The sequence below is a fragment of the Neoarius graeffei genome, chromosome 25 (assembly GCF_027579695.1).
Source record: "Neoarius graeffei isolate fNeoGra1 chromosome 25, fNeoGra1.pri, whole genome shotgun sequence".
Lineage (NCBI taxonomy): Eukaryota > Metazoa > Chordata > Actinopteri > Siluriformes > Ariidae > Neoarius > Neoarius graeffei.
Genome location: NC_083593.1, coordinates 47,015,626 through 47,029,766, shown reverse-complemented (window position 1 = coordinate 47,029,766; position 14,141 = coordinate 47,015,626). Strand labels below are relative to the sequence as shown.

Genomic DNA, 14,141 nt, shown 5'->3' with positions numbered 1-14,141 from the left:
AGTGTGTAACTGTTGACATGCTGAAGATTTCTCTAAGGAGACATTTATAAAACGCTTACGGAAAGAGTCTCCAGTGTGAGTAAACAGTCAACAGTTAAACTTTCCAACACAGGCTGTAATTTGTTTGCCTTATTAACTTCGACATAAAAAAAAATAGAAGATGGTGAAGGAATGACTGTTTATAGCTGCTATAACGTAAGTGATAACAGGAAAACTAACCTGTCTCAGAGACATTAACTGTAAATATAAATGGATAAAATACTCTGTGACATGCTTCATCTCTGTAATTTGTAAACGAGACCGGCAATGACGGCGTAGCTCACTCCGGCCCCGTCTAGTCCAGAAGGAACGATCTAAAGTGGGCCACCTTGTGCAATAAATGTTGCAAGCTATATACACTATATACAAACTATATATAGAAGCGATATACACCCTAGGAATACCCACCTATTTGCCAGAAAGAATCCAAAACAGTGAGGAATTGACCGAGAAGAAGTGATTTTTTGTTGAACTGCTCATTAAGGCTGAATTAGTCCATAACTTCATTAAAAATTGTAATTAAGGAAATCTGGGTAGAAGTTATATGCACACTAGGTACCCCTACCTTCATGCCAGAAAGAGTCAAAATCAGGAAAGAATTGAGGGAGAGGAAGCGATTTGTGTGGAAACTGCTTGTTAGGCATCGATTAATTACTCCATATCTTCGTTATTAATTGCAATTATGCGAATTTTGTTAGAAGCTATGTGCACCCCAGGCAGACCTACCTTCCTGCCAAAAAGAATAAAAATCGGTGAAGAATTGGAGAGAAGAAGCGATTTTCATGAAATGTGGACGACAGATGACAGACAACAGACGGACAATGGACAACACATGATGGCATAAGATTATCACCTGTCGGCCGGATGAGCTAATAATATTGGAAATATATTGTAAGTGTAAAGTTATCTTTGATGATTTGGATCATTTTGGAAATCCGTTGTTTATTTATAGCTCTAGCTAGCTAGTTAGTCACTATCTTCTTCAGTAGAATTTTGCTAGCTTAGTAGCATCTGAGCTACTTTATGGCAAACACTGCTAATATTGCTGATCTGATTTTGGAAAAGTCTTCTTTCCGATGCTCTTACTTATGAGGAGAGACTGAGGCCCTGTCCACACGGCAACAGATTCAGGTGAATCTGATAAAATTGTTTATCGTTTCGGCCTGGCATCCACACGGCACCGGCATTTTGGGTGCCCCAAAACGAAATCTTTTGAGAACGGGTTCCAGAGTGGAAAAATCTGGCAACGGCCCCGTTGCAAAGTTGTCTGGATGAGTAGAACGGATTTGTTTACGATGACGTCACAACCACATGACTGTCAGTGCTTCACGCCGGGTAGAAGTGTAACGAACTCGATGCGAGTTGTCAACAAATCCTATAACTTGGTTCATGAAATGCGCTTACAAAATATTTTCACTGTGAATATTTATTGTGTAATGGTGCAGAGAGAGAGAGAGAGAGTGAGAGAATAGCCCTTAGGGCAGAGTCTTTAGTCCAAACACTGCGGAAGTACTGAGTATAACCAAACCGCGCACCGCCCGTGCGCTTTCCAAAAACAAAAACAATCCCGCCAGCAAAAATAGGAAAAAAAAAAAGGAGCGATCTCACCTCTTCAGATGTTGGTTTAAGTCCGACAATACATTCCTCAAAAAGGGCGTAGAAGAACAAAGTAATCCATCAACGTGTAGCATTCAATTTATTCCAGACCATTAAAGAATTCTGGAGGATATCAGAATGTTGGCGTACCGGCTTCCATCTACCCCCATTCATTCCTCTTTCCGCGTCTTTCGTTTTACGCTACTGATTAATAATCAAAACTTTGTGGCTGATGCTACAGAAGAAGGGGTTTATGCGCATGCGTCTACTTCTTCTATTGTTCTGGTGTCTCCGATGGGACCGTCTTACAGCGCACGTAGAGGTGTGGCATGTGTATTGCATCGTTTTCAGCAAGCGTTGCGTTGCCATATGAACCTGATATTTTACTGATCCGTTGCCCATGTGGACGCGATATTTTAAAAAAAAAAATCTTGTTGCCGTTGTCGTGTGGATGTAGCCTGAGAATTGAGAAGAACTGAGAGGTCAGGGAGTAAAATCAGATCCTTGCAGCTCTTTTGGGACAGTAAAGTTGATTGGCAGACTGGAGAGACAGTGGCAGATAACCAAGCGCATTTACTGCGGGATGCGTTTGCCTGCGTCAGCCTGCGTCTGCCTGCGTATCTGTGCTTTCCCCATTTTAAAAACCACAAGCCACCATTCCATCACACCACCACATTATTGATTATTTTCCTATAGCACCATTCCCCGTCGTGTTTATTTCCTCATAGAATTACCATTGCAAGCTATTTTTTGTTCCTCATTTCCCCAGAGAAAATGTCGAACAGAGAGAGAGTTCTAGCAGACACAACCTCATTGTTTTTTACTGGAATGTTAAGACGCTTGTTGAAGCATGAGCCAACAACACAATGTGAAATGTTGTAGCATTTAATTGTGTTAGAGCTCGGAGCAGGAGGACATTTCCGTGTCTTGAGACTCATTGTTGACACGCTGATGAAGTTAGACTTATGTTCGTCGTTACTGGCATCAGCTGAATCCATCGTGAGGTGTGTTAACAAAACGCTTGAATTACAGCCTGGAGCACTGTCAGAACTAGAGAATTAATCAACACCTTCTGACCAATCAGAAGTTGAGAAATCAAAATGGTTTTAATGTTTTTTTTTTAATTGTTTTTAATTTTGTATAGATACCCCAATCATTCATATACTGTCTGTGTAAAGCCTGGCTTTTAATCTCAGCTCTTCAAAAATGATGGAATAAAATTTGCACAAATGCAAACAAGGCAGCACAATGTCTTGGGATTTGATTTTATAATAATGTAGTCATAAGACGGGGTATTAACATTAACCCCAACCCAACCCGAACACTGACCTTTATTATTTTTCATCCAAATTGAATGCAAATTGTTACAAATTTAGTGTGAGACCATGCTGAAACAAAATTATGCCCTCACTTCTGAGTACAGCTCAGATCATTCACTTTTAATTACAACCCCAAGTCAGAAAAAGGAGGGACGGTATGGAAAATGTAAATTTAAAAAAAAGAAAGCAGTGATTTCTAAATTTACTTTGACTTGTATTTCATTGCAGACTGAATGAACGCAAGATATTCCATGTTTTGTTGGTCAACTTTATTTCATTTGTTAATATACATCCCTTCTTGCGTTTCAGGCCTGAAACACATTCCAAAAAAGTTGGGACAGGGGCAATTTAGGGCTAGTAATGGGGTAAAACAAATAAATAATAATGTAATTTGAAACAGGTGATGGTAACAGGTGATTATAATCACAATTTGGTACAAAATCAGTATCTAGGAAAGGCCTGGTCTTTGAGGAGCAAAGATGGGCCGAGGCTCTCCAGTTTGTCAACAAATACATGAGAACATTATTGAAATGTTTAAATGCATGTTCCTCAAAGAAACATAAGAATGGATTTGGATATTTCACCCTCTGTGGTACATAACATCATTAAACAATTCAAGGAATCTGAAGCAAGTTCAGTGCGTAAAGGGCAAGGGCTCAAGCCTAATCTGAACACCGTGATCTCCGATCCCTCAGACGGCACTGCATCAAGAACCGTCATTCATCTACAGCTGATATAACCACGTAGGCTCAGGATTACTTTGGCAAACCTTTGTGAAGCTACAATACAGAGTTACATCCACAAATGGCAGTTAAAACTTTGTTGTGCAAAAAGGAAACCTTATGTTGACTGTGTCCAGAAGTGCTGTCGACTTCTCTGGGCTTGGAGGAATCTGGGATGGACCATCACACAGTGGAAACATGAATTGTGGTCAGACGAATCAGTATTCCAGGTCTTCTTTTTGTCAGAAATGGATGCCGTGTGCTATGAACCAAAGACGAAAAAGACCATCCAGACTGTTACCAGGAACAAATCCAAAACTCAGGGTCTGTCATGGTATGGGGTTGTTTCAGTGCCCTTGGCAACTTACACTTTTGCATTAATGCAGAAAAGTACAGTGAAATTTTGGAGCAACATATGCTGCCTTCAAGACAACATCTTTTCCAGGGAGATTTCAACAAGACAATGCAAAACGGCATTCTGCTCACATTACAAAGGCATAGCTGTGGAAGAAGAGGGTGCCTGTCCTGTTTGTCCCCAATAGAGAATGTGTGGTGAATTTTGAAACAAAAAATATGACAATGACGACCCCGTAGTGGCAGAATGGGACAAAATAACACCTGAAACACTTCATCACTTGGCGTTTTCAGTCACTGAACATCTTTTAAGTGTTGTAAGAAGGAACGGTAACATTATGAAGTAGTAAATGCTTTACTGTCCCAACTTTTTTGAAATGTGTTTCAAGAATCAAGCTTGAAATGTGTTTATTTTGAAAAAACAATAAAATTCATGAAGTAAAACATCAAATAATGTGTTGTTGTATTATTTTGAGTGCAATACAAGTCAAAGATTATTTACAAATCATTGTTTTCAGCTTTAATTTCAATTTCAATACACTGTCCCAATTTTTCTGATTTGGGGTTGTACTTTAAGTGTGAATATTTTTAAACCTTTCACTCAGGTAGAATTTTAGGTTTCTGTTTCCATTTTTGATTCTGTAAGATTTTAACACTAAAGTGTCATTTTTCAGCACTTTCTCTACCACACTTTGGAACACAACATTGTTTTGTGAATCAGATTTTTTAAATTTATTTTGTTTTGACTTTATTTTCCCAATGAAACCTTTGCTGCATGTTCAGTATCTCAATCAAGGTTGGTATTGCAGAAATATCCGAAACATGTTACATTGCATTCTCTTCATTTATCTGAAACAGGATGTGAACTTTTGAAACATATGGCATTTTAAGGAACTAGCAATTCTGCTTTTCGTTTGATGAAGAAATTAATCACTTTTTCGGTAGTAGTAGCAGAGGTGGACAAAGTACCCAACTTCATTACTTAAGTCAAAGTACAGATCCCACTGGTCAAATGTTACTCCGATACAAGTGAAAGTTCTCCAGTCAAATTTTTACTTAAATCACAGTACTGAAGTACTTGCTTTTAAAAATACTTAAGTATTAAAAGTACATTTTCTGTCAACGCATTGTTGTATTATTGTCACAACGCTTACAAAACCTAACGCCTCTGAAGCAACTGACTGGATTTACAAAATGAACACATGCTGTGCCATCATGGTGGTTTAACGTTAAACTACCTAGTCAGTGACGCGCCACCTGACATGCTAGCAAACTCTTTTCGAACTCAAAATCAGATTGGATAGCTAACGTTACAAGAAAAGAAAGATTTATACATTCCATTTATTTGGCAAGATTACGCTAAAACATTTCTGAAAGGACTTCAGATAAGTTAACGTTATTCATGTTAGCGTAACTCTGTTTTTACATGCTAACTAACAGTGTCCAAGTTAACTAGCTATGTGTAAACGTTAGCCGTGGACAAGGCTACGGTAACTTGGTGGGTACATCTATAGAAAGTAATTTGACTAACCAGACTGCATAGCTATTGCAACGTTATCGCTAGCTCTAAAAGCACAGACAACTTCATTGCAAGCTTTCTCTTGGAATAAAACGTTTATTGAGGTTTTTCACCTGACGTCACAGGGTCACGTGACACCCCGGTGTCCGCCATTTTGAAGGTCAAGCTAGCTAATGTCAACAACAGTAGCTAGTATGTTACTGTAGCAATGTCTGTAGTCATTTGGATGACTGTTAAAACCTTTCAGTCTCAAGTTTTTCCTTTACTGTATTTACTAGTTTACTGTAATTATGATCCGGCAGCTATTTACACCGGATCCAGTGTAAGTAGCTGCCGGAGCCGACGTCCCAGCCTGCCCGAGCGCGCTAGCTCCCAGCCTGCCCGAGCGCGCTAGCTCCCAGCCTGCTTCGTGTACTTCCGTACATCAGTGAACAATCCTGGTGGAAGCAGGTAAACGTCGTTCTCTAAGCCTGCTAACCTCAATTTTTGCAAATACCCCTCCCTCTGCTCGCCCTGTAAATGCCCTACGTCGCTGGATAGTGAAGGTGTCTTCTGCATCTCGCTCCTTTTTCTTTTATGTTTTTCATTTGTCGCCTTCCTCGCATTCAAACTGATTCGAGCCGTGACGTCCAAAATGGCAGCCTCACATGACTTGGTCACGTGGGTGAAAAACCTCAATATACCTCAATATGCTTCCGCAGGTTGGACGGCGAGTTTTTGTAGGCCGTGATGTGGGTTTTTTTTGGCAAACAAAGCAAACATTTAAAACGAAACGAATCTTTAATCATTTCAGAAAAGTGAAACATGGGTTCATGGGCCATGGGTGCGTGCATTCCCCCAGAAGAACCGCCTCCTTCCATTCTGCCATCAACTGATCGTGTTAAATAATGCTACTGGGAAATCATTTATCTTGATTTTATCCAGCCTATGGACGTAACGTGACCCTAGTGATTACTGATCGGCTGTCTCAGTGTCACCTGCGAAAAAACCAATCACGTTTTAGAAAAGAAAAAACATACACTTTCAAAGATGCTGCATAGTAACGAGTAACGAGGACCTTGACAGAAATGTCTCATCTCATCATCTCATCATCTCTAGCCGCTTTATCCTTCTACAGGGTCGCAGGCAAGCTGGAGCCTATCCCAGCTGACTACGGGCGAAAGGCGGGGTACACCCTGGACAAGTCGCCAGGTCATCACAGGGCTGACACATAGACACAGACAACCATTCACACTCACACCTACGGTCAATTTAGAGTCACCAGTTAACCTAACCTGCATGTCTTTGGACTGTGGGGGAAACCGGAGCACCCGGAGGAAACCCACACGGACACGGGGAGAACATGCAAACTCCACACAGAAAGGCCCTCGCCAGCCCCGGGGCTCGAACCCAGGACCTTCTTGCTGTGAGGCGACAGCGCTAACCACTACACCACCGTGCCGCCCCCTGACAGAAATGTAATGGAGTGAAAAGTACGATATTTGTCTTTCAAATGTACTGAAGTTAAAGTCATAAGTTTCCAGAAAAAATAATACTCAAGTAAAGTGCAGATACTCAAAAAGTGTACTTAAGTACAGTACTCAAGTAAATCTACTTCGTTACTGTCCACTTCTGAATAGTAGAAACCTTTTTTTGTTTGTTTGTCCTTTCCTGAGATGTGGCGATGAGTTCGATTCATGGTTTATTTCACCTTAATCTGTGAAACTCCCAGGATCCTTTGCCTGACTTTTCTGACAGTCAGAACTTTCGTATAAGTTTCATTGTGTTAAATTGCGAATTTTAAATTATGATTTACGAATAATTAAATAATAAGGTTAATTAGCTTCTGTATTCTTGTTTCCATATCTTTACTGTGAATTGTAAAAAAAAATAAAATAAATGTCTTCTTCTTCCTCTTCTTCTTTCAGGCACTGATGAGGCAGCAATCATCTCCATTTTGAGTCACCGTACGATTGCACAGAGGCAGAAGATTAAGGAGGCGTATAAATTGGCTGTAGGAAAGGTCAGAGTTTTGTTTCCCCCCCCCTTTTAATTAGAAAAATGACTGTTTTTAGCGTGAGTGTGAATGGTTGTCTGTGTCTATGTGTCAGCCCTGTGATGACCTGGCGACTTGGGTGGTGTTTATATTAGACCGTATCAGCGGATCATCAGATTAACGTATTTAAAACGATTCGCGTGCACACAGCAACGCCAATACACGATTCGCGTGCACACAGCAACGCCAATACACGGATACGCTAATCACATGACTAATTAGACGGCACGTCACATGATCCCAGTGCATATCGGGCATGCGCAAGTCACTCACCACTTGCAAGTGGAAGGATGGCAAGCGAACACCTTCTCCAGCAGATAAACACACCTGGCTGTGATGTTCATGTTCTCACTGAGTTTAAGCGCCTGAAGGAGGTAAATAAATTGAAATGTGTAAATAAACCTCAGTGCGGCTCCGCGCTTCCTCCTGCGCTCCAAATCACTCCGCCCTGAACAGCGAGTGCCCTCTGGAGGGTGCGCACTCCGGCCCTGCGCAGCTCACAGAGCGCGCGAGTCAAGCGCACGAGCAGTGATTCGGGACTGAGCCGGTGTGTGTGTGATCCCAACGCCAGCGAATCAGGAAGGTGGATGTCACAGTGACGTTGTCCAATGACGACGTCAGCTAGAGCTCAGCACAGCGTTTCCTCGTATCTCAATGTTTACACAGCACCGGATCAGATACGAACTGGGTTGAATACGTGGGCCCTGGCGGATTCAAGTTGTTCCGCCTGTGGAGTCGTTTCCCGGCGTTTTAATGTGCACGGACAGTGCATCCGCGACGAAAACGAGATGGATACAGTCTAATGTAAACACCACCTTGTCCAGGGTGTACCCCGCCTTTCGCCCGTAGTCAGCTGGGATAGGCTCCAGCTTGCCTCCGACCCTGTAGAACAGGATAAAGTGGCTAGAGATAATGAGATGAGATGAGATGAGATGAGATGAGACTGTTTTTAGCTGATAGAACTGATTTTCTGGGCTTTCGGGTTGATCAGGATGGAGATGACGAGACGTTAAGAGCGTATTAACCACAGCTTTATTGCTGTAAAATTTACATAGGAGACGGATAAACGGATGAACGGATGGATGTACTTTATTGATCCCTGAGAGGAAATCCCCGAGTATGAAATCATTCATTAACAGTGACTATCATCTCCACCCGAAATCAAACACACTTTGTCAGGTTTATGATTCAGAAGATGGTGGTTTTACTCCAGCATTTGCGTTTATGCTCCGTTCACAAGGCAACAAGATACACACACACACACATATACACACACGAGCATGGCTGGTGAATTTATGGCTCTGTATCTGACTTTGTTCAAAGAGAAGTAACTGATGTTGATCATTAGCTCATCAAGGACAGCAAATACAGTGTCGAGCGTTATTGATCTCTCATAGCGATGTGATGTGTCCGTCAGCTGAAAGAGCTTAAACAGTAACACGCGATGGAGAGAGTCACGAGGGTCATGCTGTTTCTACAAGCAGCTGGAAAGAGCAGATTTCCCTGATGGTGTGTGTATGTGGACAGAAAGTGTGAGTCACTCGGGTGGAAACATCTCACAAAAACAGACTCACACACACACACACACACACACACACTGTTCTTTTCTCCTGCTTCACTCTCTCTTTAGCTGTATTAGCATTTTCTTGCCTGTGAATGAGATTTTCTTGCGTCTTCGTCTCTCACTTGACACAAATATTCGAACGCTGTCAGAAATAAAGCGACAGTAGGAGTCCATTTCTGTCCTCCAAAGTACAATCTAGACTAATGTACACCTTAGGGCTCATTATTGGACCTCAAAGTAACGACAGTCCTGTGCAAAAGTCTTCGGCACATGTAAAGAAATCCTGTCAACCAAAAACGGCTTAAAAATAATGAAATGAAATGTTTCGACAGTAAAAGAAAATGCTATAAACAGTAATCAGTAAGCCGTAATAAATGAACCAGAGTCGATATTTGGTGCGAGACGAGACTTTGCTTTAAAATAAAATAGTAGTCTCAGGGTACGCTGACACTTGCACGATTCCGTGGCATGCATTGGCACGACTCGAGTCGTGCCAGTGCGCAAACTAGTCGTAAACTGGCGTGAAGTGTGTGTAAACCCGTCGTGACTGCGTGCCATGTCGGGACGAGAATTTTGAAATGTTCAAAATTTTGGTCACGACAAAATTTCGCGACCGGGTCGTGAACTATGCGCAAACTGTTCGTGATCTCGTCGTGAACTCGTCGGGACGATGCGGGAGGATGCGTGCCAGTGCGTGGAAGTGCGCGCCATGCCACGACTGTCACGAACTGCCACGAATAGTTCACGAACAGCTCACGTCGAGTTCACGAATTGGTGCGCGTCGCAGTGTGGCCGTGCCTTCCCACTGACACGGTCACGCATTGATGGCACGAGCAGTTCACGACTAGTTTACGCACTTCACGAACAGTTTGCGCATGGCACGAGCAGTTCACGACGAGTTCACGAGCAGTTCACGAGCAGTTCATGACTACTGCGCGACAGTGGCGCTCGCGTCGGTGCGGGGGTATATATAGGGCTTCCCGGACACTTCTCGGCATTCGCAATTTTTTTCTTGCTTTTTTCTTTAATGTCTTTTATTTTCTATTCCTTCATGACTTTTTTTTTGGGGGGGGAGTTTCGTTTCTTTTATTTCAAAAATGGAACAACTGTGGATGCAGCTCATGAAGCTACTACCATTCTTTCTTGCCAAGGGACAGCACCAGCAGGGGACATGTAGTAATGTGACAGGTAGTCTCGCTGATCCTTTGCATCCTTCTGGGTATGATGGCCGGTTAGAGGCAGCAGCCCCTGTAGGTGTCGGTCAGTCCTCCATCCACCAGGGATCAGATCATGTGTGTCCGGATCTTCGCGGTCCACTTCTGAAATTGCGTGTGGGTATCTGATGAGGATGAGGTTGTGCATGACACAGGCGTGCCCAAGTCGGCACGACACCGTCCGAATTGCGCAAACTCGTCGTGCCAATGCGGGAAGTGCGTAAACTATGCGCAAACTATGCGTGAACTCGTCGTGCCAGTTCGTGAATGTGGACGGGCACGCATTCGTGAACTCGTCGTGAACTATGCGTGAACTAGTCGTGAACAGTGCGGGAGCCTCCCAGTTCGTGCCCCAAAATGGCACGACTTGCCACGACAAAATCGTGGCCAAAAGTCGTGCAAGTGTCAGCCTAGGGTCAGGTCCAATGAGTGCTGTTTGATAAGGAAATGAGCTGTAGGTTTTACTGAGCATCTTACAGAACCAGCCACAGTTCTTCTGGACACTTTGTCACACTCGCTTCTTCATTTTGCACCAAAATTTTCCAGCAGCCTTCATTATGTTTTCTTTTTTAATCTGAAAAATGCTCTGTTATGGAATATGCTGCTCAGATACAAACTTTTTTTTTCCTGTAACATTTAATTTTGTGCTGGGAAACGAACATTTGGACTCTAAAAAGTTTTTGTTCTGACTCGATAATGTAGAAGTCATCAAACAGAAATCGATAAAGTTTGTATGGAGGGAAAAAAGGTGCCAAGACTTTTGCACAATACTGTATGTGTATGCTTTAATGGCCAAAAAGGTGCATGTTTGTTCCCAAGGGTACAAATAAGTAACTTAAAGGATAACAAATCATTGTACCACCTAAAGATACAATAAGGTACTTTGTTGTCTGAGAATGAATAATGTAAACATCGAACCCATCCCCTCGTGTGTCTGTTTTTAATGATTAACTCCTACTGAAGGACTGTTTCTGCCGTAGGATGGTAAAGTATTTGGGTCACGATCGTGAGCACAGCACTAAAGTCAGCTCAGGATAATGTGTGTTTAGTTGCAGAATGTGTGTGTTTGCTCGCTAATGTGAGTGCGAATGCTTTTCACTGCGACAGGATCTTCACCAGGTTTGCATGCTGTTAAAAATAATAGAGGATTCGACACTGAAAGGAGGAGGGTGTCTTGATGTGACAAAATGGTGTCTCTATTAGTGTGTTGATCAGGGTGCATAAGTTTGTCTACTGGTTATGCATGATTATTCAAAGTGCCATTTCACCACACACACACACACACACACACACACACACACACACACACACACACACACACACACACACACACATCTGAATGTACACACATCACAGGAAAACGAAAAACACTCCTCTGTTGGTGTGTGTGTGAGAGAGAGAGACTCTCTCTTTCTGTCTCTCTCTCTCTCTCTCTCTCTCTGTCACACCCACACACACACATAGGAGTCTTTTTCGTTTTCCTGTGATGTGTGTACATTCAGGGGTGTGTGTGTGTGTGTGCGTGTGTGTGTGTGAGATAGAGAGAGAGAGAGAGAGTCTTACACACACACACACACACACACACGAATGTACACAAACACAGAGAAAAATGGAAAACTCCTCTTTGTGTGTGTGTGTGTGTGCGCGTGTGTGTGCGTGCATGTGTATTACTCTGTGTGTGTGTGTGTGTGTGTGTGTGTGTGTGTGTGTGTGCGCGTGTGTGTGCGTGCATGTGTATTACTCTGTGTGTGTGTGTGTGTGTGTGTGTGTGTGTGTGTGTGTGTGTGTGAGAGAGAGTCTCATACACACACAAAGAGGAGTATTTTCCGTTTTTCTCTGTGTATACATTCGTGTGTTTGTTTCTCTCTCTCTCTCTCTCTCTCTCTCTCTCTGTGTCACACCCACACACACACATAGGAGTCTTTTTCGTTTTCCTGTGATGTGTGTACATTCAGGGGTGTGTGTGTGTGTGTGTGTGTGTGTGTGTGTGTGTGTGTGTGTGTGTGTGTGTGTGTGTGAGATAGAGAGAGAGAGAGAGAGAGAGAGAGAGAGAGAGAGAGAGTCTTACACACACACACACACACACACACACGAATGTACACAAACAGAGAAAAATGGAAAACTCCTCTTTGTGTGTGTGTGTGCGTGCATGTGTGTTACTCTGTGTGTGTGTGTGTGTGTGTGTGTGTGTGTGTGTGTGTGTGTGTGTGTGTGAGAGAGAGAGTCTCATACACACACAAAGAGGAGTATTTTCCGTTTTTCTCTGTGTATACATTCGTGTGTGTGTTTCTCTCTCTCTCTCTGTGTGCATGTGTGAGAGAGTCTCATACACACACACACACACACACACACACACACACACACACACACACACACACACACACACACACAAAGAGGAGTGTTTTCCATTTTTCTGTTTGTGTGTGTGTTACTCTCTCTGTCTCTATCTCTATCTCTTTTTCTGTGTGTGTGTGTGTGTGTGTGTGTGTGTGTGTGTGTGTGTGTGTGTGTGTGAGAGAGAGAGAGTCTCATACACACACACACACACACACACACACACACACACACACACACACACAAAGAGGAGTGTTTTCCGTTTTTCTGTTTGTGTGTGTATTACTCTCTGTCTCTATCTCTATCTGTGTGTGTGTGTGTGTGTGTGTGTGTGTGTGTGTGTGTGTGTGTGTGTGTGTGTGTGTGTGTGAGAGGGTCTCATACACACACACACACACACACACACACACACACACACACAAAGAGGAGTGTTTTCCGTTTTCCTCTGCATGCATGATGCATGTACATTCGTGTGTGTGTGTGTGTGTGTGTGTGTGTGTGTGTGTGTGTGTGTGTGAGACTCTCTCTTTCTGTCTCTCTCGGGTCACTTGCCCTCTCTGACATTTCGATACAGAGTGACTGTATTATTATGGCTGTATTGAGTTGCAGTGTTGCTAAAACATTTACATCTGTCTGTATCATATATCAGGGTATCACTGCATGTCTCTCTCTCTCTCTCTTTCTCTCTCCCTCTGTATTCATTTGTGAGTTTTTGAATATATTTGCATCTTTCTTGCCTCTGGATATTAATTCAACCACACATCACACATATCCACATGTTTGCATGCACATTAGAGCTGTAATGCAGTGTGAATCTCTGCCTATATCTGTTTACTGCTCTGTTCATATCTGGATTCGAATTTGGATTTAAACCGAAAGTGGGCATGGTCTACAGCCGAACAAACAACAACAACAACAACAACAACAAAATAGTAATTTGCACAACATAACTTCCTTCTCTTAAAACATGTCATGTCCTGTGGAACTTTCTGGCAAGTTTTCAATCTTCTGTTGAATGTGACTAAGTAAGCAAGTTAACTCGGTTTGAAAACAGCGAAGTCTTTCCTAAATATGGAAACTGTTATTTGTGATTGTCTGGAAAAACTTAGTTGGAAAGATGAACGTCAAAATAAAAAAAAAGCAGGAAAATGAGGTTTTGACTAAAATTGAGTGTTTCTGCTAGGAATATACTTGAAAATCTGTACTTTAAGAAAGCATACACATAATACTCACCGGCCACTTTATTAGGAACACCCATCCACCTGCTGTGTTATGCAGTTCTCTAATCGGCCGATCCTTTGACAATCCATCAAACCATGCAGATACAAATCAAGAGCTTCAGTTAATGTTCACTTCAAACACCAGAATGGGAAAAATTCTGATCTCAAAGTGTGAATTTCTTTCACTGTGGTATGGGTGTTGGTTTGAGCCAGATGGACAAAACT

General features: G+C 42.5%; 1 protein-coding gene across 1 annotated transcript in view; it reads left to right on the top strand.

Moving 5' to 3' along the window:
• anxa4 (annexin A4) overlaps positions 1-14,141 on the top strand; it is a 44,059-nt gene that overhangs the window by 16,769 nt on the left and 13,149 nt on the right. The window contains exon 4 of the mRNA XM_060909411.1: positions 7,457-7,551. Within this exon, the coding sequence (XP_060765394.1) occupies positions 7,457-7,551 (95 nt within the window). The remainder of the gene's footprint in view (positions 1-7,456; positions 7,552-14,141) is intronic.